Source organism: Euphorbia lathyris, chromosome 2 (assembly GCF_963576675.1).
Source record: "Euphorbia lathyris chromosome 2, ddEupLath1.1, whole genome shotgun sequence".
Lineage (NCBI taxonomy): Eukaryota > Viridiplantae > Streptophyta > Magnoliopsida > Malpighiales > Euphorbiaceae > Euphorbia > Euphorbia lathyris.
The window spans coordinates 135206156-135232902 of NC_088911.1; the positions used below are offsets into that span (position 1 = coordinate 135206156).

Below are 26747 nucleotides of genomic sequence, written 5' to 3' on the forward strand. Positions count from 1 at the left end.
AGGGAAAAAGTTCATTTCATTCCCATTTCATACCCTAATTGTCTCCAACCAAACACCCCTAGGTATTTAGGAATTGACACATCTTGATTTTTTTTGGAGAATTTGCTTTATATTTATCTAGAATTATTTCTCTCACTTTTTTTATCAATTTGTGCCTACGTGGGAGTCAAAAATAAGTAAACTTGCAATAAGAAGGTAATTTGAATAGGAAACTTGATATATGTAGATTTGAATTTGATATTATACTCTACTTCACTTGTGCTCTATCCGTCTATATAAAGTTGAAGATTTGAAAATTTTAACCTGTGACTACTATTTATTATCTTAAGAACACTTTTCTTTTCATTTAAATGTCACGTTATATTGTGTATTTTTATGTGAAACACCTTGTATAATATTTGAAAAGACGTTATGAAGCAATTTTAATAAATGGTAAAGACATAATCCTTTGATAGGTTTGCTTGACCTTATCAAGAGTTATAGTTGCTTCTGATGATGTTAAGTCTCACGGTAGTACTGCATCCATTCATCAGGCTTTTTCTGTTTTGTTTAACTATACGTCATCTCTTTGTCTTCTTTGGCTCTACAATAACCACTTTTACTTCTTTTTCCAATTTCTCTATTAGAACTGATGTGTATCACCCCCACTCGTCGTCTTCTTCATTCTTCTTTACAGAGTCAGACAAAACCCTTCTTTTTCTATTTTCATTTCTTCCTCAAAATTGTTCTGATGGGTTCTTAACCTCCCATACCGGATTTCAAAAATCCAAGCAAGGTTAGTTCTCTCTTTTAGTTTCTTATATTTAGAATTTTGTGTTTTCTGGTTTGCTATATTTGAATCTCAATCCTTTATGTTCCTTCGTATTTTTTATTTTTCTATATTCTAATGTTTGTTTGTTTTTGGTGAGATCTCTCACTATGTGTCTTTAAGAATCTTAGTTGTTTCAATTAATTAGAATGGTGGTATTTGTGAGAAAACGTATTTGATCTTCTCAAACTACATTGTTTAAAAATATCTGACTGGTGCTGTGATATTAATGAAATAAAAGAATGGTTGTTAGTTTGTTTAGTTTCTTCATGTCTGAATTGGCTTTTGAATTATGAAATGTACAAATTTGGTTACGGATGGACACTTGAACTACCTAGGGAAATTTCATGGGCTCTACATTTCTCTCATTTTCATGTTTTCTTTACTACTCCAATATGATATTAATGTTGTTGAGAAATACAGTAATGAAGAACAACTATAGAGGCTTGGTCTAGATATCTGACTTCTATGCATGCCTTTGAATTCTTTTCGTTCTTAATAATACTGACTGAATTATTCATTATGTTTCAATAATTTAATGTGTGATATTGAAAAAATATTAAATTAAATTTTAATAATTATATATTCATTAAAATTTTAATTTATGAATGTAGACATCTACATAATGGTGACGAAATCAAATAAAAAATCCGTGCAAAGCACGGGTGGAAAGCTAGTTGAATAATAATTCTCAACTATTATATTTTTATCCTTATCCTAACCATTTATCATTATCTCTGTCCCAACTTTTATCATTATCTTTATCCCTATAGAATATCAAACCGCCCGTAAAAGTTTAGAATTAGGAGCTGCGCTTACCAATAGGAAATCATTGGGGGCAAATTTATACTTTCACAGTCAAAGTCCAATTTCATACTACGAAAAAATGAAGATTTTATATGGTCATTTTGTAGGCAAGCATAAAATAGTTAGATGAATGGGATAAGATACAAAAGGATTTCAAAAGACAAAAAATTTTTTGACGAACACCTACAAAATAATATAATTTTAAATAGTACTAATTGAACTTTGTAGAATGATACAAAGTTAATCTAAAATTTCGTTACCCAAAACTAACTTAGAGGGTGTTTGTTTCAGCTTTTCGAAGGAGCGTTTAGCGTTTCACTCCAAACCGCAGGAAATATGGCGTTTGGTTAGGTTTATATAACCGCAGCGTTTAGCATTTTCTCTGAAAACTGCAGCGTTTTGGAGTGTTTCACGAAAAGCTCCTATTTGGAGCTTTTCATAAACAGTTGTTTGCAGTTAGTTGTTATTGACAGAATTATTCTTCTTATTTCCACAAAATATATTTATTCTTTAACATTATTTATATTTCTACAATATAATTACCGGAAAACAAGATTTTGTTGCGTTCAGTAAATTTTTTATTTTTTATATAGATTATTTTTATTAATTTGTGTAACACACTTTTTTATTTTATAATAGGATAAGGTGCAAAAATACCCCAATATTGTCTTTTGTACAAGTTGGACAAAAAAATTCCGATATTTCATTGAATTTATAAATATTAATTTTCAATTTTATTATTAAATCACAAAAAAAATATGAAATATCTTTTTTTTGAACTACTGGTATGTGCAGTTGGTGTATAATAAGAAATAAAATATTTATGTTTTCTAATAATATCTGAAATCGAGCCAACTTGCCAATGTTAGAGGTAAAATTGCTCTTAACTGCCAACGTTATGAGTAAAATTGCACAATTTTAGACATTAAGAGTAAAATTATTTCTAGTTGTAAACGTTATGTGCATTTTTTCACATTTTTTCTTTTATAATTTCATCGTTGATTAATTTAAAACATGTCCATTTTAGAAATTTTAAATCCGAACAGCAACAGTTCAATATAATTTTACCAAACACTAGTAATTAAACAGCTAATAACAAACAGCTAACAGTAACAGCTAACAGCTTACAGCAACTGCAAACAGCTAACAGCAACCGCAACAGCTATTAGCTAACAGCTGAACCAAACAGGCCCTTAGTATCATTTTACAAACGTATGAAACTACAATGATATTTTATACGTTGAGAATGAATTGATACTTTCTCAAAAACCTTGAAATTAGTTTGATAGTGCATCCCTAAATGAAATGAAAACGTTTTAGTTTGTCGTCTACAATCTAAGAATTTGAAGTTTCCTTTTAGGCGTAATACATCATTTGCCCGTGAACTTATCCCAAAAAAATTGATTGGCCTCCTGAATTTTCAAAATGTCCGATAGTCTTTCAACTTACATAAAATATTCAATTAGCCTTCTGAACTTACGTAACATGTAATCAATTAATCACTCAGTTGTAAAAAAAAATAAGTTAAACACGAAAGATCTATTGCACGCGTCTAAAAAAAAATAAAACGATCAAGGTCGGGGTATGTAGTTCTAATATTAGAGAAGACAAGTTTTACAGTTGAACAAGTAAGAACTTCTTTTTTAATCTATTATCTGAATTATGTAATAACATTTTAAGACGCGTGCAACACATTTTCCGCACGCATCTTACTTTTTTACAATGAGGGTGATTGATTGATTATATTTTACACAAACTTAGAAAGCTAATTGAATATTTTATGTAAGTTGAAAAGCTATCGGGATACTTTGAAAGTTCACGAGACCAATCAAACTTTTAAAATTCTCTTCAATCATCCAAGTATACAAGACAAATTTGCAAGGATAGAGATCCGAACATTTGGTAAGTGCATTTCTCCCAACACAAATCTTTCTCGTACGCTCAAAGAAGAGATATTTATTTCGTTTAAGAAGGATTGTCGCTAAAGGAAGGTGGAGGAAGTTTTGGCACCTTCATGTTGGCTCTTCGCCACCCGAGACCGTGTTATATTTCAAGGGTTAGATTGTCCGTCCATTAAAGCAGTGCCTGAACTGGATTCATAATATTGTGAGACAGTTCAGTCCATATCTAGTGTGGGCGTTAGAGCATTGAGAGAACATTTTCCTAGTACGAAAGGATCGGAAAAGACGCACCTTTGGTGTACCAGTTAACGTGCCCACAGTAAACGCTGAGTAGCCAAGTACGGAGTGGATAACTGATGAAAGCACTAAGCAGTAAGCCCGCCTCAAGATGAGTGCTCCCATATCTGATTTCCCAAAACCTTCGGCAACACAACCGAGAATATACAACCCTTCCAACTTGCATCAAAACATCTAGTAACCCCCTAAATTTTTCAAAATGACATTTTTAACAGTTAAATTTGCTTAAATTGCCATGGCTAACCCCTTATTTCCATATGGTACATATCGTAGTAAGGAACAGTTTAATGGGAGTTATTAGAGGCAAATTAAAAGGTCCATATGGTACATATCGTAGTAAGGAACAGTTTAATGGTTATTAGAGGCAAATTAAAAGGGTTGGGTATGCAGCAAGCCTTTTAACTTTCATACAAATAAGATGCAAAAATACTTCTAATGTTGACAGCCATAAATATTTTTACTCCCAAAGTCTAAAATGTTGAGATAAATTTTACCCTTTAATGTTGGCAAATTTGGTCAATTTCAGACATCACTATAAAATACAAATATTTTATTCCTTACGGTTATTAAAATTAGAGATTAATATTTTTAAATTCGACGAAATATTTGATTTTTTTTTTCCAACTCATACAAAATACAGTATAATATTTAAATTCTTTTATGTCTATTTATATGTTTGTGGTTATGAGTGATAAAATGACGTATATATGTAAATCATAAAATTCATGAATGAAAAGACAGTTTAACGAATTATTTCTCAAATTGACCTAACTTGAGAATGTTAGAGGTGAATTTGCTATTTGCTGCCAACTTTACTGCCAACTTTAGTTGATTTACCATAGATTTTGCAATCTGAGCCTTCCAAATAAAACTTAATATTTTCACTTAGAAAATTGAAAATCAAGCCTAGAAGAAATAATATCAAAGGACTTCAAGCTGCAATTATGCGTTTTTTAGAAAGATGCTACAGCCAGATTAAACTAGTGTTTGGTCAAGATGTACAAGCTACAATGGTACACAAACCTACACTAGGGAAAAACATTTACTAATGCACAATATTTGCCCTATTATCTAATTAAACTCGTGAAGATTGCGAGCAAATTACCGGTTTTAGTCCTTTTTTTTCAATCTTCTTCGTAGTTCATATGTCAATCAATGTCAATGTACTTGTCTTCAAGTCCTTCATATTCAAGCTGCCAAAAAGTAAAAGAAAATAATTATTTGATTTGAAAAGATAGAATTTAAGACTGTCAACTTCCAGGCAAGACGCTTACCTGTGCTTCATTGTGGGCCAATTTCATTCTCCGGTATTCTGCTTGTGCTTGCTTTGAGCGGAACATGGACTGAACTGTTACAACAGCTCTCTCAACGCGTTCTTCAGCTTGCTTCCGGCTGGCTTTGAAGAAGTCTTCCTCTGCATCACTTTCCTGCCTCAGATCCAGGTCTGCTTCCGTAGGTGGATCAGGACAAAGCCCGCGGAAACCTTTTCTCTTTAGACGCCATCGTAGAATGACTTTTTCAAGCACTCCAACTGACCAGATTATTTTGCGGTAATGCCTTCTTGCTTGGAAGCCCCGGAAAGCAGCCTGCATTAGCAAAAAAAGTGAAATCAATTTTACAGGGGTTCTTTATAATTGACTAACTTGACTCAACTGAATCTGAGCTTGTTTCAAGCACTCATGCTTATGAAGATCGTGCAATCGAACATACAGAAAAATACAAATGTGTTCTGCTCTCACTAAATTTACATACAATATGTTAAGGTGTTTATCATGTTCAATTAATAAAAGAGAGCAAAACAGATCCAGGTCCCTAAACAATGTGTCAATTACAATAACCATACTAATTCACTTTGCCGAGAAAGAGGTGCTTACTTGAATTTTGATAGCTTGGCGACGCAGATTGATGAATTCCCTACGCAATTTCCATGCACGAAACCCATGCTGGATGCGGGCAGCAGCATGCAACTTTTTCCTATTCTCATAATTGCGGAAGGCATGTTGAATCTTCATTGCTGCAACAATATTTCGTGCTTCATCCTCAGTGTTGTCATTCTCAACAACTCGAGTCTGTAATTTAAACGAGTGATCCCTGAATGCTGCCTGTATACACGCTGCTGCACCAGCAGCAGTCCTATAAGCTGTTAGAGTATCCTTCAGATTCATCTCCTCCTCAGTTAAGTTCTCAGGTTTTACAATTTCAGTTGCAGTTGTTTGCAGTTGGCCACTAGCATTTCCAGCTATTTGCATAGCCTCTAATTGTGCTACCAAAGCCTTTTCTGCCAAGAAAGCTCCTAATCCTTCATGACCCGCCCTAGTTGCAAGATCAGCAGGCATACAGCCACTGGGGTCTTGTTTCGTGGGGTCAGTGACCAGATTTGGCTTTGCCCCTGCAGATAAGAGATCAACAACCATTTTCTCCCTGCACGTGGAGATGTGTGAGGAATCAGAATTGGAGCAGAAAAAGGCAATTAGCTATTGTATGTCGACCATATATTACTATACCATTCCTATTCACATAATCTAGGATGGTACGCTCACATGAAGACGAAAAGACTGGAGATAATTAACAGAAAAAGAGCAAAAGATGCCACAACCCAGAAATGACAGCGAGAGAAAGGTTAGAATTGAAAATAAACATTAAAAGAGGAAAGGTTGGAATTGAAAATAAACATAAAAGAGGATGTTATGGCATACCTTCCATAAAATGCTGCCCAATGAAGAGCTGTCCACCCATGCTTATCCCGAAAATCCAATGACAAGCCTGCCCGTAAATATAGATGAATAGACCAGGTATATCCAAGAATAGAACACAAATGGATAACTCCTAGACCTTGAGAATCATAAACAGTGGTTTTACAACCTTCAACAATTCTTTCTACCAACCATTCCTTTAGCATGTTCCTCAAAGTAAGTTCAAAAATACCATCTTTTGCTTCTGCAGGTGAAAGTCTGGTGTGCTCAATTAACTTCATCAAACGTGTCCAACCATGGGAAATTTCAGAAGTTTTTTGCATGAACTTCTTAGCCTCCATTAAGGTAGCTGGTGGTACCTTACGGGTAAGAATGTCAAGCTTTTTGGATGTAGCCAAAAGTTGAGTAAGTCTAATCTGAAGCTTGAACTTCTCCCAGTTGGGATTGTCTTCTGAAGAAACCAAAGAACCATGCCATGAAATGCGGAATTCAAAATTTAAAACTTGGCTTATGGGTTTGTGGCCATCTAAACTCAAGAACATATTTACTAATCCTGGGGAATGTGATGATACAAAACAGCGATATACCCCGTCCTGAACAATTTCTGCAGGAACACGCGCGTCTCCACAAATGCAAAACAAATCGGAGTTTGCCAGATGCCGGTACTGTTCATGGAAATATCCAGTGAATAGAACCTGCATAAGAATTATGAACAAGGCGTTATGCTATTTGATTGAATTTGAAATGGAAGCCCGATTGATCAGATTGATCAACTTCTTTCAAATATTATGTCACCCAAAATTTCATACCTCACATACAGTATCTTAGTCGAAGAAAATTTTGTAGCCTTTTGCTTTTAAATGATTATAGGATGAAATATAATTATGTGATCACTGGATCAACGAAAACAAAAAGAATCAAACCTTTGTCGTTTCAGTTGAAAAGGCCCATGCGGGAGAGATCTCAGTGATGAAAAATACTTCTCCAGGAACAGTAGACTGAAGTTGATCGATTACTGAAGAAGAAGATAATTCATGAGGAGATGTAGTTGAAGATTCAAGCAAATGATTATCTATTGCACCCGGAGAGTCAGAAATAATGTCATCGATCCACCTTCCAAAACTATCCTGACTTTCCAAACCATCATTAACCACATTTAAATTTGCATGGAAACTTGTTGGCTGAACCAAAGCGTTGGCTTGACCATTGAAATGAGAGTTGTTACTACTTGTTTTCTCTGTTCTGCTATCCAATGGAGAAATTTCTGCAGAATAATTGTAGCCTGGGAAAACCCTACCCTACAAAGATGAATGATAATTCGTTGATAAATATTGTATGCTAATATTTTTAAGCAAGAAATTATCCTATAACAAAGTTAATCTTCAAAATGTAGCACAGAGTTGATAGGTTAATAGGCATGCACATTGTTATTCCAAAAAGTTAAGATCATTACTTCCAGAAATTAATATCATGATGATGTAGAAGAAATTCAAATTGTTATATTCAATTTTTTATTATTATTATTTATTCGAACAGTTGGGGGTGTTAACCATTTGTTAGCAATATAATTGACCCATTTTTAGACTTCATTTTGGCAAATTGCAAATTGAAAAAGAGAAGCCAGAGCTTTCTTAGTCTACCAAAAAATATAAACTGATTCTACTTTTTATCTTTCTCTCAACGTAGAAACCATTCACGAGGCCAGTCCAGCTTTAATCTTGAAGCATCTAAAATAATAGCTATAGAAAATTGGCTGCACCAGAAAGCCTTTCACATGAAAATAATAATTCAATAGAAGGTGCAACAAGTGCCTCAATTTTTTTTTTCTCAGAAGAACAAACACCATTTCTGAGTTCCTTTCATTTGTCGGATTTTTGTTCCTCATCAGAAGTGAGGAGGCAGATGCCACCTTGTTACTTTACTCCAGTCAAATGCAGACCTAACTTGCAGTAACCCAAAACACGTAAAGAGGACGAAATTCTCTGAAAATAGGTGGTGTAAGTATAGTGAAAGACAAAATAGAAAACGTTAGCAACGAAGCTGGGGAAAATACATAGAGGGTTGGGCCTAGAGTTTGGCAAGTGTACGAGAGAAGGAAGAAGGGCATCAAGGACATCCTCGTGGCAGGTTAGAATTGGTTGGGGAAATATGAGAGTGGGTGTGTCCTGTAGTGATACTCTTAAATAAGGTGTAGGGCACTGTTTAGAGTGTGCGTGAGTATTTTTTTAGTTTTGGGGCCTCTCTGTTTTGACAGAGGTCTGGGAGGGGAATAGTCCCTGTGGCAGTTGCTACTCTGTAGTGTACCATCTCTCCATATTTGATATTCTTGTTCTAGGTTATTGTTCTTGCAGTTATTCTTATCAGAACATTAAAAATATATAGAGAGAGAGAATATTATTTTCTTTTGGTCGGTTCACACAGTGAAACCAATTTTAAATAGGCATTGCTTGTTTAACATTATTCTTTGGTTTGTAATGTTTTTCTTATTTTGCAGGTTTTTAACTGTCCCTGCTATCTGATGTAGAATGCAACCGCAATTGCCAAAGACATCAGATAGGCTAACTAAAACCTATTATCAGTAAGTGCACAGCTTAGTTACTGTTACTGGTATATATGAACATTTTGATCACTAAAGTGCAAGTACCTACCACCAAGCAATAAACAGAATGAAAGAACTTCTGCTAAAACGATTTGGCAAAAACAAAAAACAGAATGAATGAATTTTTGTTACAAATTGTGAGACTCGTGAAGGGAACACCAAAAATCTCATACAGAAGAAATACAAAAAGATGCAGAAAAAAAAGCTTGCAACACTGAATATTTGTTCTTACATAATTCAGCGACCCATTTGCAGCTGTCTGAATCTGTTGGGCAATGCCAATAATCTTATCTGTCAATGTTTAAGGGGAACAAAACCACAAATGAATTTACATATAGATATTATACTGGGAAAAAGATAACTGTTAAAGGTTTTCTTAAGCCTTTGATAGTAGTAAATAACATCAAGTTCATCACCTCCTCTAAGATTGGCTGAATTGTTAGGATCATTTTGCACTAGCTCTTCCCACTCAAGTGTATTAAGCTCATGAAGCCTCATCTCATGATTTACGACAGTGACGCTGTTGCCTGGTCCTGTCAACATCCAAAATAGAAAAGAGAGAAAAAAATCAAATGCATTTTCTAACAAAGAGACGGTTAAAATGAATTATTTGCTTGAGATGATAAAGGATATAAACAACACGCTCCCATGAAAACCCTGCCATACTGAACCATTAGTATAAACTAACTTCATCAAGAAGGAAGCTGCAGATTGCATAATGTCCAGGAATAGCCCATCCATACTTCTGGAATGGCTTCCCAGAATTTTACATTTTGGACTAAAATGACAAACTCATAGCTTTATGTGGAGAATGTAAGATCACCTAGGCATTCTTCATTGCCAGCATAGTATGCTGTACCAACTCCAGAATCAAATTCTTCTGAAAAAAGCCGAGACTTTTCAGAAGCTGAACTAGAATTTGAATTGATAGGTGTGACTGGAGACCCCTGCAACTGTCACAAAAAGTCAAATCACAGCATCAGATAAGGTTAGAATGCAAGTTGCTTACTGATACTGTGACAAGAAAGACATAAAAGTTCAAATTGACTCCTAATATGGCTAATAGGACTTACTTAACTTAAAAACTTTTCTTGACATATTTAAGAATTTGATTTCATTATACACAGAATGATTGAAGCCCTTTGTCTTCAATACAGAACTCTACAGAATGACTAGAAAAGGGAAAAGGATAGTAGAATGTATGCCTAGTAATTTTTATGTAGATAAATAGTCAATAAAATATGAGTCAACACCTTCAACCCTTGCAAAGGGAAAAGACACATATTAAGCAGAGCTAATCCTGATGTTATAGTTCATGGCATGAACATATATCACCAGAATTGACATATAACTCTATATAATGATAAATTTTAAAACACAATGATTTAATAGCATTTGATAAGATATGATTAAACCAACCTCCTGAGTTTCACGATAGTGGACAAGGACTATATGTTCTAGAGTCCTGAACAAACACAAAACAAAGGTAAAAAAGGCCAGAGTCAAGAGCCACATAATATTGACAAAAGATCATTCCATAGAGCAAAGTAGAAAAAAAAAATATGTTTAGGTCATCATGGTTTGTTGTAGATCTATATGAAGTTTACAGTTACATACTTATCAAGTAGCCAATAACACCTGCGGACAAAGGTTGGATTGTCCTCCCCATGTGCGTAATATACATGAATCCTTTCTTCATTACCAACCTGCAGAAACAAAACAAGACAAAAATTTCTAGCAAACTATCACATACAGGTCAAAATTTTGCAAATGCATTTTGATATCTTAGCAGTATCTATAAATAGAGTATTATGATATCAAATATTACATCTCACTGCACGTCATACATATTTATGAAAAAAAAAGGGAATTATGATAGAAAAGTCAAACATTGTACTTCGGCAATGCACTTTAGAAAAGAGTTTTCCTACGACATTCATTTGATATAAAAAGAAATGCAGTCCAAAAATTTACGAAATAACATCCAATTAAAACATGTAAAATTAAGAAGTCAGAAATTCACAACTCAAGTGCATACAAATAGTTAAAAAAAAAAAAAAAGGGCGGCCCGGTCGCATTACGCGTCCCCGCTGAGCGAGGGTCCGGGGAGGGGTCCCACCACAAGGGTGTATTGGGGGCAAGCCTTCCCTTGCCAATTTAATTGGCAAAAGGCCGCTCCTAAGACTCGAACCCGTGACCTCAGGTCACACGACAACAACGTTTTACCGTTGCGCCAAGGCTCGCCCTCTGCATACAAATAGTTAACATCAAAAAAATAGTTACCATCCATCAAGTGCACTAGAAAATATATGTTGATACGACATAAAACTAGCTAGAAAGTAAAAAAAAAATCTCACTTTTAAGTGTTCATGAGCTTCTTTAACAGTCTTTCCATCTTTTTTCTTCTTCCAATTATGACCATCTCTGCGGAAGTTCCTTAGCTTCTTACGATCAAACAACACAATCAAACCACCTGTTATATTACACAACCCCCAAGATTGCAAAACAAAATATCATAAAGAAGTTATATTATATACACAGAATAGGAAGAGAAGCACAGTTACACATATTAATGCATTGAACCTCAAAACAGATGTATATCAATTTGTTCTTTCTGAAGTATACAACAGCATGGTAGTTACAATCATAAAGTACAATAAACTCCATTTCAATGAAACGTTGGCCTTTTGAAGTCATAAATATTCCTGTCTGGTATGTATACATAGAATACAGACCAATGTCCACCAAGCACACAAATACAACACTTAACACAAGAAGAGGACCCTGCTTGAGGGAGGGTGTTTAAACTTCAGCAAAATTCATCATTACAATTACCAGATAAACCCAAAAGGGAAGATTATAGAATAAAATAAAGTAATGGGGATTATCATTGATGTCTTTGGGCAATACCACAAGCGTGTAAAAGGATTCAAGGGTTCACATGTCAGACCTCTAATTTTCTTTGAAGATCTCAAACTTGATGAGCTTGTTTCACTTACATCAAAGAATAAGAATCCAAACCCAGCAATTTTTCTTGATGGGAAATAAAATGATCTAAACTGAGGAAAGAAATAAAAAGAAGAGGGATTACTTCTGGGGAGGTGCATTGGCTTGACATGAATGGTAAAATACTTGTAGTTACAAAGTATTGCATGAATCTCATTTGGGCGGAGCCATCTTGTTCTAGCTTCCTCCATTATGATGCCAAAATCCAAGTCTGTCAAAAACAAGGCACCAGTACTCATACTAAGCACAAAAATTTATAATGACAGTAAGAAATAAACACATCAACCGGAATATTATGAAAGTCAACCAAAAATGCAGAAGAGCATCTTAAAACAACATTGGAAAGCTAGAAACATGTAGAGATAGAGGGAGAAAGAAACTACTCTCACACATCTTTAACTTCCTTATTAGTAAGTTTTCTTGAAATATCTCATTTCACTCTTTGCCCACTTCTGACACAATGTATCCATTTCAAAATCTAATCTTCTTTTTCTCCTACTGCACCTCTACCTAGAGATAGCAGTAGAGGTGACAATTCGAGTTATCGTATCATAATCATGTTATGATATCTTCTATAAGATATTATATATGATATAAGCAACAAAAACGACTATCATGTCAATCGTGTTGTGTCAGTAGCGTTGTCTTGGTAAATCATAGTGTCAAAAGTTGTCACCCCTAACCAGCAGTTCACATCCACTGATTCACACCTAATGAACTACGTGGATATATCATATACCAGAACATCTAGCTACGTGTACTGTCTTCAGCAAAGATATTCAGCAGAAAGCAATAGCTTAATCTGGACTTAAAACAAAAGGCCACAAAACAGGAGAACATAAGCCACTATTTTCCTATTTTCATTCAAATTCTAATCACATAAATTATACTGAGCACCCGAAGGTCTTTAGACTACTGTGCACCGTCACTAACTATGCAAAAATTGACCAGTTTTTGCTGTCTCAAATGCTAAATTACAACATGAAATACTTCTCAAGAGCTAGCCGATGCTTTTCATTTCCAAAAAGCAAGGAAGGATGAACAGACCAGAATTTTCTTTCAATAAACTCAGTTTGCTAACTTCCAACTATCGAAACTCGCAAACCGTAAATAAACTAAAAGACAATAGCGGAAAACCTTGAAGTGTATGGAATCCATGAATCTCCGAGCGCACAAGCTGCCCTGGCACAACACTTTCCATTGCGAAACTAAGCTCATATAAACGAAGTAAAATTCCCAAAATCGAACAATCTGCGCAGCATAATCATCAATATTACTTGATTTGGTAAAGAAAACAAAAAGAGAATTAAAATTGCAAAAATTAGCTGATAACAGTAAATCACCTGATTCCACAGAACGACGAAAAGCCAAAGATGCCCTAAAAGAACTGAATAGAAGGAGAATCACTGTGGGAGAAATGACTCCATTTTACTAGCTTTTTTCTTTCATGAACTGTTAACGTCACCTCATCATCTCTGACTTGTAACCAATAAATAAATAAAAACTGTAATACTGATCAAGCTACTGAATTAAAATTAATTGTGTTTTTTTAATATGTAAAATTATATTTATTTCAATTAATGTTTCTAAACTGTACTACTAATACTTGCGGTTTTTGTGTTTTCCATTTATGAAATTGTTTCTTAATATGTGGCATGAATTTCTTTTCAAAAAAAAAAAATGTGGCAGGAATTCCGTATGACGCAGGTTCACAGTAGGCAGAATGTTGGCGACCTGATGTCCGTTGATAGTTCTTATTCCATATAAAGATATTTAGGATCATGAGTCAACTGGCTCTGGTCCAACTATTGGAAAGAAATTGAAACAAATAAATAAGTTAAAAAATATTCTATTAGAAATAAATATTTTAAAGGCTTAATGTTTCCATAGCCCCCTTAACTTGTCCAAATTGATCATTTTACCCCCAACTCATAGAATGTCCTATTTATCCCATTAACTTCCATAAAAGTGGTTTTCTCACCCCTTACAATCCGTTATCGATGTCTAAATTGATACAATTTTTTAAACGTTAAACATATATTTGTGCTATTTTGTACGTGGAACCTAAATTGATACTTCTCCAAAAACCATATGCCTATTTTGGTACCTTATCCCTATATATAATGTCTTTAACTTGTTTAACAAAATAAAAAGTTGATATTAAAAAAATATTTTTTCAAACTCATTTGAATAAGTCTTATTAATTTTGCACTATAAAGGGGTAAGCAATACTACTTTTATAGAGTTAATGGCGTAAATAGGATCATGAGGAGTGAGAAATATGATCATGAGGAGTGAGAAATACCACTTTTATGGAGTTAATGGGGTAAATAGGACATTCGATGAGTTGTGAATGGGTAGAATGACCAATTTGGACAAGTTAAGGGGTGAGAAATACCATTTTTATGGAGTTAAGGGGATAAATAGGACATTCGATGAGTTGGAGGGACAAAATGACCAATTTGGACAAGTTAAAGGGGCTGTAGAAGCATTATGCCTATTTTAAAACTTAAAACTGATATTCTTTAATACTTCTAACTTCTTAAAAAAACAAAAAACTTCGTAACTTAAATATTTAACTTTTTCTGTTTGCAACTTATTTTTTGGAATAAAGTGCAAAAATGCTCTTATCGTTAATGGTCTAAAAGCAAAAATATCTCTAACGTCTAAAATGGTACAGTAAAAAACTTAACGTTAATAAGTTGGTCCAATTTTAAACAAAACTAACAGATGCCTTGATTCTGTTAATAATTCTGTTTTCTCTATTTACATCGTGATTATTCTTCCCCTGTTCAATCATTTTGTTTATAAGAACCCAGAACCTCAATGCAAATATCGAACCCCAATACCCAAATTAAAATGTTGAAAACCCTCATGAATCATGTATATATCATGGTTCCCTACTCTTCCTTTTCTTAAATTAAAGAAATCGTGACTATGAAACGCCAAATGAAGCACGTCATATATTGTTGGCAATTTTCGATGAAGTGTAAGATATGATAAGATCAACAACTAACTAGATAGAGATACAGAAAAGCTAGAATAGATTATGTAATAGCAAAGTGCAAGCAAACTAATAAGAACTTACTACAACATATGAATGTAGGATTTTCTACATTAATACAGAGCAAAATCTACAGATTTTGTAAATGGAGAAGAAGAAAGCAAGAAGAAGAAACTGAAGAGTCCAAAAGAAAGAATCATGGCAAGTACAAATAATTAAAGAAGGCTTTAAGTCTTTACGTAACCCTTTGGTATTCCAAGGGTATTTCTGACCTTTTCCCACAAGAGTATTCTAGAAGCAGTCCATGTTAATAGAATACACCACACCTCATGTGAGCCTAAGCCCGAATCAATCACAACCATCCATCACAAGGCTTATTGATCAACGGCTAGGATTGAAACATTTGTCTTTGTCCTTGTAGTCCTTTTTTACTTGTTGAGCACACCTAGCAATAGATTAAATATGTAATTAGTACCTATTTATTCCTTTAATGAGAAATAAAAGTTATTGAGACTTTACCTCATTCAATATTCTTATTGAATATTCATATGGTATCAGGGCAACTCTGAATTTCTGCTTCAAGTAAGCTTTAATGGCTGCCCCCATCATCATTTCTAGTAGCCCTTATCATTTGCCCCCAAATGAGACTCATGCCCTCTCCCTTGTCTTGCAAGTTCTCATTGGCCCTAACTACCACCAATGGTCACGGGCCGTCAAGGTAGCACTCATGTCAAAGAACAAGTTTGCCTTCGTTGATGGAACCATCAAGGCCCCTGCTTTAGACGACACCATGTACAACCAGTGGGAGAGATGCAACAACATGGTCATATCTTGGATACACCATGCCATCTCTCCCTCCATAGCCCGCAGCATCATGTGGCTGGATAAGGCGGATCAGATCTGGGCAGACTTGAAGGAACGCTTCGCTCAAGCGGATTCATTGCGAATCTTGGAACTCTGACGTGAGATCCACAACCTGAAACAAGGAAACGGCAACGTTACTGATTACTACACAAATCTGAAAATACTCTATGATGAGCTTCTCAACTTGCGGCCTATGCCTCAATGTACCTATCGTGCCGTTTGCAGCTGCGGTGCGTTCAAAATCTTGCGTGACCAACAAGATGCAGACCAGGTGATCACCTTCCTGCAAGGACTGAACGAGTCATACTCCACTGTCTGTTCTCAAATCCTCCTCATGGAGCCACTCCCTTCGCTCAACAAAGTCTATGCTTTGTCCATCCAACACGAACGACAGATAGGCCTTGCACCTGTCAAACACGAAGAAGGAAGTGAGAGTACTCCATTCGCGGGATTCACAAACACTCAAGGCAGACAAAACAACAATCACAACAATGCAAGGTATCGGAATCGCAAAAATAACAACAAAAATTCATCACTGTGTACTTTCTGCGGCAATACAGGTCACACTGAAGATATTTGTTTCAAAAAACATGGATACCCCCCAAGTTATGGCAACCGAAGCAAATGAAGTAATTCCAGAATCACACAGCCTAAGGCAAACTCAACAACCAACCAAAACAGAGAGCATGGTGACTCGGGCGACGAAGATAACAGACAGACCAGTTCAGAATCCTTCTCCTTGACCAAGGACCAGTATCAGACATTGATGGCATTATTACCACCAAACGGCTCAGGCAAGTCCACAGCCACCAGCAGCAGTGTCAATACCTTTGCCAAGGCAGAGCACTCTGGTATGACTCTCAACACTTTACCTAGTAAGTTTACACGCCCTTACTGGATAATAGATACCGGAGCCACAGACCACATAGTATGCAATGTTAAGTTCTATATGACATACTCCAAGATTGACAATTGTTGGGTGAACCTACCTAATGGAGACAGAGTTAAGGCTGAATACGTGGGCACCGTAGTGTTGAGTCCTGAGCTTATTTTACATCACGCACTGTGCATCCCTAATTTCGACTACAACTTGATATCCACTAGTAAATTGCTTGCCACTAGTCGAATGTGTATGCTTATAACTGGGTCCACATGTGTGATACAGGATATTCAAAAATGGAAGAGGATTGGCTGGGCTAAGGAGCATGAGGGCCTCTATTACTTAGAACATCCTATCCCTAGCATAGTTGATGAACATTCTGTTTTTTCTGTTAAAGCCAATGTATGGCATTTGCGTTTTGGGCACCCCTCTTATGAGCGTTTAAAGGGCCTACATCTATCCTGTAATGATTTCCATTCAATCAAAAATGCACCTTGTGACATTTGTCAACGAGCTAAACAGAAAAAGGCATCTTTTCCACTAAGTAATAGCATGGCTAACGGTGTTTTTGATCTCATTCATGTCGACATTTGGGGACCGGTTAGGGAATCATACTCAAATAAACACTATTTCCTAACTATCCTTGACGACTATAGCAGGTATACTTGGATTTCATTAATGGATACCAAGGCCGACACAAGCACCACATTACAGCACTTTTGCAGCTATGTCAACAGACAATTCAATAAGCAAGTCAAGATTATACGCTCAGACAACGGCCCTGAATTTCTTATGAGACAATTCTATGCAACCAATGGGATCATACACCAGACCTCATGCCCGGAGACACCACAGCAAAATGGTAGAGTTGAACGCAAGCACTTAGATATCATGAACACCACTCGTGCCATCATGTTTCAAAGCTCAATGCCTAGACTCTACTGGCCTGAAGCAGTCAGCCATGCCGTGTACTTAATCAACAGGCTTCCCTCAACACCAGTACAAAAACAAACGCCCTATGAACGCCTCTACGGTGAGGCCAGCATCCTAGACAACCTCAAAGTATTCGGGTGCTTAGCTTATGCTACCACCCTTGATAGAAATAAAACAAAGTTCACAGACAGGGCTGTGAAATGCGTTTTCTTAGGGTATTCACATGGCATCAAAGGATACAAACTTCTGAACTTAACTACTAACGTGGTTTTCTTTTCCAGGAATGTTACTTTCTTTGAACAACATTTTCCCTTTTCAAACAATGATAACACAGCAGGGACATCATTCTGCAGTGAAGATAATCTAGACATTTTGCATTCATCACTTATTGACGATGATGAAGACCCTCAACTCAACACACAGACAATTGCAACACAAGATAGCATACCAGACATACAACATGACATGCAAAATGTGGATGTAACACAGGCTGGCACTGATAGTGATAATGACGACCCCATACCCACAACTACATCAACACCAGACAGACCCATCAGAACCAAAAGGATACCTACTTACCTCCAAGACTATCATTTAGCCTTAGCAGCAGGATCCACTTTGCCCTGCCTCACCAACTCGCCTCACGCACTGTCTAAACACCTTTCCTACTCCAATTTTTCACCCACAAAACAAGCCTTCCTCATCAATGTAGCCTGTCACAGAGAACCTGCATCATATAAAGAAGCCCAGTCAGACCCCAACTGGACACAAGCCATGAATACCGAGCTATTAGCCCTCGAAGCAAACCACACATGGGACTTAGTCCCCTTACCTACAGGCAAACGACCTATTGGGTGCCGATGGGTGTACAAGCTCAAGCATAAGGCTGACGATAGCATTGCTCGCTTCAAAGCTCGGCTCGTTGCAAAGGGATATGCACAGCAAGAAAGGGTCGACTTCACCGCCACCTTTGCACCTGTTGCAAAGTTCACCACTATCAGAATCTTGTTAACCTTAGCCATTGCAAAAAATTGGCATATCCACCAACTCAACATCAATAATGCTTACCTGCACGGTGACCTTCATGAAGATGTTTACATGTCTCTGCCTCCGGGGCTCCCCAAGTCCACTCCTCCGCTTGTTTGCAAGCTCCGCAAATCTCTCTATGGACTTCGACAGGCTGGCCGTCAATGGAACGCCAAGCTCACCAGTACAGTTCAACAAATGGGTTTTCTCCCATCTACGGCAGACCCTTCCCTCTTTGTTCTCATCTGATACTCTCACACCACCGTCCTGCTCATCTATGTGGATGATGTCATCCTTGCCGGAGATGATTTTTTGACCATCTCCCTTGCTAAACAACACCTCGACAGCTCCTTTAGTATCAAAGATCTTGGTGCTCTGCATTTCTTCTTGGGTTTTGAGTTCTCTCGAACCAAAGAAGGCATGCACATGTCACAAAGAAAGTATGTCTTAGAACTACTTCAAGACACACACTTTCTAGACTGCAAACCTGCTTCTTCCCCAGCCTTACCTCACCAAAAACCCACCCTGCCCCCTACCCCTATCACAAATATCACCCTATACAAGCAGATAATCGAAAAACTACTCTACCTCACCCATACCCGCCCTGATATTTCCTACATAGTAAATCATCTTTCCCAATCCCTTACCCAACCCATTACGAATGACATGCATAAAGTTCACAGGGTCATGCGTTACCTTAAAGGGACGATCGGTTTGGGTCTCTTCTTCCCTGCATGCACAGATCTCACTCTACAGGCTTTCTCGGACTCCGACTGGGCTACTTTCCCCGTCACTCGCAAATCCATTACCGGCTACCTCGTCTTCCTCGGCTCCGCCGTCGTGTCATGGCGTTCTAAGAAACAAAGCACCGTCTCCTGTTCTTCTTCCGAGGCTGAATACCGAGCTATGGCATCCGCATCTTGTGAACTCCACTGGATAACCAATCTCCTCCGTGATCTGAAACTCACTCCAACGGCTTCTTCTCTCCTCTTCTGCGACAACACCTCCGCCATGCACATTGCTCAGAACCCCGTCTTCCATGAACAGACCAAACACATCGACATTGACTGTCATGTGATCCGTGAACGCGTCCAGTCCGGCCTCATCCGTTTGATGCCTATTCCCTCGGCTCTGCAACTCGCCGATCTGTTTACGAAACCTCAACACTCTCCTCATCTACGCTTCCTTATTTCCAAACTTGGCTTGCGAAATCCTTACAGCACAAGTCCAGCTTTCGCACGCCCAGTTTGAGGGAGGCTAATACAGAGCAAAATCTACAGATTTTGCAAATGGAGAAGAAGAAAGCAAGAAGAAGAAACTGAAGAGTCCAAAAGAAAGAATCCTGGCAAGTACAAATAATTAAAGAAGGCTTTAAGTCTTTACGTAACCCTTTGGTATTCCAAGGGTATTTCTGACCTTTTTCCACAAGAGTATTCTATAAGCAGTCCATGTTAATAGAATACACCACACCTCATGTGAGCCTAAGCCCGAATCAATCACAGCCATCCATCACAAGGCTTATTGATCAACGGCTAGGATTGAAACATTTGTCTTTGCCCTTGTAGTCCTTTTTTACTTGTTGAGCACACCTAGCAATAGATTAAATATGTAATTAGTACCTATGTATTCCTTTAATGAGAAATCAAAGTTATTGAGACTTTACCTCATTCAATATTCTTATTGAATATTCATATACATTTTGATTTGGGGATTTTGTATTTTTATGGATGAAGGGGATGAATAAACGAACTAGATGAGGGCTTTGTGTAATCAAGTGATATATTTCTTGATATGACAGACTTGGAGGAAGATGACAGAATTATTAACTTGAGTTAAGTGAAATGTTTAGTACATATTGTCTAAAATTGGACTAAGTTAGTAAGGTTAGGTCCTTAATTGTACTATTTTTAACGTTAGGGGTATTTTTACTCTTGGCTATCAACGTTAAGGATATTTTTGCACCTTATCCCTTATTTTTTCAAAGAACGACTTATATTTTGTTAAGAAATTTAACTTATATTTTTTAGAAGAAACAATCATTCACAAGAAAGATTTTACATTTCAGCATAAATAATTAAAAATTACAATCAATAATTATATCAGAGAAATTTGAATCTGCGTCTTTAATATCATAAATCGTATTAGTATACGATGCTTGGAATTGTTTTTAGCACAACAACAAGAAACACACCCTATCCAGAATTGATTTTATAGTCTTTTTTTCTCAAGAAATGATTTCATGATCTTTCAATGAGTCAAAACTATGTAATGATAGATAAAACTCTTTATTTTATTTTTTTATGAAAGAAAACGTGATAACACACTTATAGGAAGACATATGACAATTATCCATATACGAAAACATACCACAACTACCCATAAAGGGAAAAAGACCAAAAAACTACAAATAAAGAAAAAAATACAAAAACCAAACATAGTACACCAATCAAAAAAATTATTCAATAAAGAAAAAAAAAGCAAAGACTGTGTTTAAAATACAAGTGAAAAAGATTAATATACTTACTTGTCTCTATTTTTTTTATTTATATTATATCTCATACAATGTTAAAAAAGCAAGACTATCTAGACCATCTAGACACTCAAAATTGAGGATTCATTCTGGTTTTTCTAATCTAGGTTCTTTGAGCGTTTTTTTGCCGTCTGGAAGCCGTTTGGGCAGCGATAAAAAAAATACCAGCACAAACACTTTCTATGATTTTTAGTTTCCTTTATATATTTATTTCTACTTGCACTACATCAAATATTATCAAGTTTAAGTTTGTTTTGTTGGGCTTTTCTGACCCATAAGGAGCCCAATTAGGGTTAGGCATATGCTTTAACCCTAGGAGTATATATAAGGGTAAGTTTACAAGAGTTTTTGTAACTCTATTTTCAGCCACCACAAAGAAAAGAGAAAGAGAAAATTTGTTCTTCCTCCTATTCCATCCAGCCACACGAAATTACCCATAGACAAAGATTGAACCGTTGGATCATCGTGAATTTTTGACAGGAGCTTCCTAACACCTGTTCGCTTGTTTTCACCAGAGCGATCGTCGTTCGGAAGCTTGGAAGACCAGTTCGTACCAGGGGCAGTGATGGGCGTGCGGACTGGGGTAGAGCTTTTCTACGACGAAATGTATATTACGATAAGTGCGTTACGACTATGGATGTGATCTTTATAAATGCTCTAACTCTACTAGACGCCACTACTTAGGGGCAAGTGTACCCCGTCGTATTAAGTAATAATCCGGTTAAGACCGGGTATCGAATCCACGGGATTTATAACTACAAGTATTAGACGACTCGATTTTATACGTTATCTAAGCGGTGAATACTTTGAGTTGATTCGGGGAACAACTACAAACTACTCCTAACTACGGGTGAGACAAGTTTATATAACAAAACTCTACGAAATGATATGGATGGCGATAAGTTATGAATATGACAAATAATGACTCTCAATATATAAACGGTTAATGTTTTACTCTTGCAATGACGACTACATGTAGTGTGACCGATCCGTGAAGTACTTAGACTATGTGGTTCCTAGTCAAGGCGTGTCTAATGCTTGGGACCAGAAATTAGGGCCCGTAAGTTCTGTGGTTTGTCAATTCCTACGATTTCCGGAACGTCACTTCCGGTAAGGCAACACCTATATGAATCCCTAAAGATAGTCTGAATGGCGTCGGAAATCGCGTTCTCCTACACAGTAATCAATTACAAGTATCAAAACAAGTAGCAAACATCAACACAAATATAAAGAAAGAGATTATGAATCATAAATCATAAATATGGAGAATGTAAATGTGAATTACAACCAAGCCTAGTACATAGGAAGAGTGCAAGCTAGTTAGCAAGTAAAAAGGGAAGAATCCACCCTCGGAACTAGCTAACCGGACTCAAGGCCGTCTCTTAGGACTTGGAGGTGGAGCTTTTGAGCTTGGTGAGCGGAGATGGAACGGAACTTTGATGGAATGCCGAGACCAACGAACAAGCTCTCAAGGTGGAAGAGAATTGTTATGTAAACTACAATCTCCAACAAAATAACAAGAATTTAAACTATAATAACAATGGTATATCAAAGGTATTTCAAAAAGTGTCCCTAAAACTTAAGGTTAAGCCCCTATTTATACACATCAAGCTAGGGCAAAGTTGTAATTTCATAAGATACAAGTATGGAGGAACATGATTATGTGCAGATTTTCCATGATACGTCTCGCGTATGGTGGAGTACGCCCCGCGTAATTGCCCATTCCGTCAGAAATCTCCTGCATGTGGACCAAATCCAGATCTTGTTGTCTTAATCACGCCTCACGTAGTCTAAACACGCCCTGCGTAAATGAGTCTCTGAGCTTTTTGCATTGAAGAACTCCCTTACACGCCTCGCGTGTAAGGTGGTACGTCCCGCATAGGGTAGTTGACTCAGGGAGACCATGCAGTCTGACTTTCAGGATTAGGCTTATCATTTCTGACACATGTTTCCACGCCTTGCGTGGTGGTTGATACGCCCCGCGTATTGCTGAGTAGATCCCACGTGGTACCTGTGGATAGGGCAATTATTTCTGACTAAATGTTTCACGCCCCGCGTGAGGAGTGATACGCCCCGCGTATTTTGGTAGATTTTCACTTCTTGCTCGTACCTGAAATACAATTCTCGAGAGCCGAGTTAGCTTGACGTTTCTATTTCTAATTAAATCAAAAATAGGGAAAATTAATCGTAAGTACGGAATTTATTTTTATTTCGTTATTTTATTTAAAACACTCTATTTTTGCAATTAAACTTATTTATTTCATCTAAAACTAAACCGTAAATCACACTAAAAGATAGGGACGAAACGCCCCTATCAGGCAGATTGTAGACAAATTTGTGACTTCTTTGAGGTTCTTCTTTTCTTTTGTGTTGTGATTGATTCCATACTTCTTGGGGAAAAAATCTATGATTGTATGTTGATTGTATATGCCTCTAGTGTTATCTAGGGATGAACTTATGTATTGCCAATTATTATTTGATATAGTGGAATGTTTAAGCGGACTACAGTCCCTGTGGTTTTTACTCATTGCATTAAGGAGATTTTTCACGTAAAAATTGTGCTTGTTCATTGTGTTTGTGTGGCTGCCATTTTACTACCGTTGTTGCTTCGTTGTGTTTGGTTGTTGCTCTACTAATTAGTTTTCTCATAGATTCATTCAAGCCGAGAAAGGATTAATAACAAAGGTTAATCCCACATTATTGTTGTTACCGTTGTTAGTCTGTTTTTCTCATCATGTTTACCCTCTGAACTTGTTTAAGGTTATTTATTAACTCTCACTATGTAACACTCTGGTCCAATACCATGTAGATATTGCCTGCTTTGGTCCAATTCCAACACATTGGGCCTCACGGTTTTAAAACGCATCTGCATGTATTGGATTCACATCTTACTAATAAGCCCCAATCACTCCCTCTCCATTTTCGATGTGGGATTCAGTTCATTTTTGCCCCCATCGCCATCCCTTAGGATCGCTCCTTCCTCAGGCCTTCTTACCCCGGCACCACCCACTCCGGACCGGGTCGTTACAGGCCCACCAGCTTCCGCCTGGTTTATCCCCGAACCACACATCGTACGCGGAGAGTCGGCTCTGATACCAATTGTAACACCCTGGTCCAATACCATGTAGATATTGTCCGTTTTGGCTCAATTCCAACACATTGGGCCTCACGACTTTAAAACGCGTATGTATGTATTGGATTCACATCTTACTAATAAGCCACAATCACTCCCTCTCCATTTTCAATGTGGGATTCAGTTCATTCGTGCCCCCATCGTCATCTTTTAGGGCCGCTCCTTGCTCAGGATTTTTTACCCCGGCGCTAGGGGTGTACGTGGTCGGTTAACCAGTCCATTAAGGTTAATTCGGTCGGTTAATCATTTAATCGGTTTTTTAAAAATGCTAACCATACACTAGTCCATTAAATTCGGTTAACCACGAATCGGTTAACCAATTATTTCGGTCGGTTAACCTTTTATTTCGGTTTCTAACCATTGGTAAATAAAAATAAAAATAATAAAAGAATTCTATTTTTTATTGTGAGAGAGGCGGCGGGTCAATGGCGAGTTGAAGAGATTAACTGCGGAGAGGGAGATGTACGCGCATTATGATCCTTCAGTTTTAATTTTTTTAAATTGTTTAGTCCCTATATCAAATCTTTGTCTAAAAATGTGTTGAAAAATAATTAAACGGATAAAAAAAAAGGCAAAATGACCCTAATAAAACTTCTGGTTTTAAAGTTTTGAAAAACAAGTAATAAAATTTTATCCTTATTTCCACATCCAGAAACATAAAAGAAAAAAAACACATACTCTGAAATTAGAGAGACATTAACAAATCAGTTATTTATATATTATCATCTCATTTGATGTTAATATTTGATAGAAGACTAAATCATTAAAAGTGAAAAAAAAAAATCAGAGACCTTATAATTAAATAGTGGATTGATTAATGAGTTATGAAAAATTAAGGGACTAAATAATTGTTTACCCATATAAATAAATTTATTTTTGTATTTAATTGAGATTCGGTCGGTTTCGGTTAAGCGCGGTTTTTGGAATAAAGAAACCGTAACCGTAACCATTATTTTTAAATTAAAAACCGTACACTAGTCCATCGGTTTCGGTTAACCTTATTTTTGGTTTGGTTTTCGGTTTTTCGGATTTTTGTGTGCACACCTAGGCGCCACTCACTCCGGACCGGATCGTTACACACTAAATTCACATGGGACAGTAAAAAAAATTTTGGACAGATTAAACTACATATCACTTTAAATAAATTTATTACACGTAAATACAAGGAAATAAACAAAATAATTTAAAAAGTTCAAAAATAACATGTTCAATTGATAAATATAATGTCCAAAATAGATTAATAGTTGATTCATTTGGATAAGTATATGAGAATATGATTTTCTCCTTTGCCTTTTCAATATGAAATAGCAAAGTTTTCAAGTGTTTAGTTGGAGTTTTATACATGAAAAATATCTTTTTTCCAAAAACAGAGAATCTTATTGTTTTTAAAGCAGCTTTTTTATAACAGTAAATAACAAACTGTAACAGTAAACGATTCTAAGAGGTGTTTGTTTATCTACTTTTTACCTCCTATTTATATTTTCATTTCAAAAGGGAGAGTTTTATGTGTTTAATTAGGAACTTCATGTTTGCCTTTTATATACGAAAAGTAGCTTTTTACAAAAGCAGATGATCTATATTTTTTTTAAATAACAAACTTTTTCAATAACAAACCGTAACGAAAAACAATAGCAACATCAAACGACAAATAAACCAAATAAAGTCTATTAAATTGTTGATTTTTATTAAGATAATTATTACCTTAATGATATGTTAACCACCACATTAATGAAATTAAATGTATTTTGCTTTTTCTATTATTTAAAAAATTCAATATAGCTTATGCTGTCACTCAAAAGTTTCAGAGTTTGTCTCGCATGGAATGAATTATTATAATATTGATAAGCTCAAATAATGAATGTTATTATCCTGTTTAAAAATAAAAGGCTTATCCATCATTTCCGAACTTGTTAAAAAATTTTTGATTCGTCATCTAAATCTTTAAAATATTCTGATAGTCCCTCAATTTATATAAAATATTTAGTTAATTTTTTGAATTTATGCAAAATATAATCAGCTGATCACTCGGTTGTAAAAAAGTAAGTTAAATGTAGAAAATGTATTGTATGTGTCTTAAAAAATATAAAATGTCAAAATCGGGAAACACGGTTCTAATATTATAGAAGACAAGTTTTATATAATAACTTCATTTTTAATCTATTTTTGAATTATGTAATAATATCTATGATGTGTGAAATGCATTTTCCGCATTTAACTTACTTTTTTACAACCTACTCATCAATTGATTATATTTTCCATAAGTTTA

At 36.1% G+C, this 26747-nt stretch overlaps 1 protein-coding gene across 1 annotated transcript; it reads right to left on the reverse strand.

Moving 5' to 3' along the window:
• Nucleotides 1–4720: 4720 nt before the first annotated feature.
• On the reverse strand, nucleotides 4721–13612 carry LOC136220020 (calmodulin-binding transcription activator 5). The gene is made up of 14 exons (XM_066007674.1): nucleotides 13455–13612; nucleotides 13249–13362; nucleotides 12197–12322; nucleotides 11463–11578; nucleotides 10723–10811; nucleotides 10525–10570; nucleotides 9929–10058; nucleotides 9522–9638; nucleotides 9338–9396; nucleotides 7430–7804; nucleotides 6510–7201; nucleotides 5688–6234; nucleotides 5088–5399; nucleotides 4721–5006 (listed from the first exon to the last, which is right to left on the reverse strand). The coding sequence occupies exons 2-14, from the start codon at nucleotides 13310–13312 to the stop codon at nucleotides 4962–4964; spliced, it is 2718 nt and encodes a 905-aa protein (XP_065863746.1). The 5' UTR covers nucleotides 13313–13362; nucleotides 13455–13612; the 3' UTR covers nucleotides 4721–4961.
• Between the last annotated feature and the right edge of the window lie 13135 nt (nucleotides 13613–26747).

What these genes read in the sequence shown, in the direction of transcription:
- LOC136220020 (XM_066007674.1), bottom strand. Translation starts at nt 13,312, where the DNA reads ATGGAAAGTGTTGTGCCAGGGCAGCTTGTGCGCTCGGAGATTCATGGA. An exon ending in TGTTATTGGCTACTTGATAA is followed by an intron (nt 10,571 to 10,722) that starts GTATGTAACTGT and finishes GTGTTTGTTCAG; the next exon opens with GACTCTAGAACATATAGTCC. An exon ending in TGGCAATGAAGAATGCCTAG is followed by an intron (nt 9,639 to 9,928) that starts GTGATCTTACAT and finishes GGATGTTGACAG; the next exon opens with GACCAGGCAACAGCGTCACT.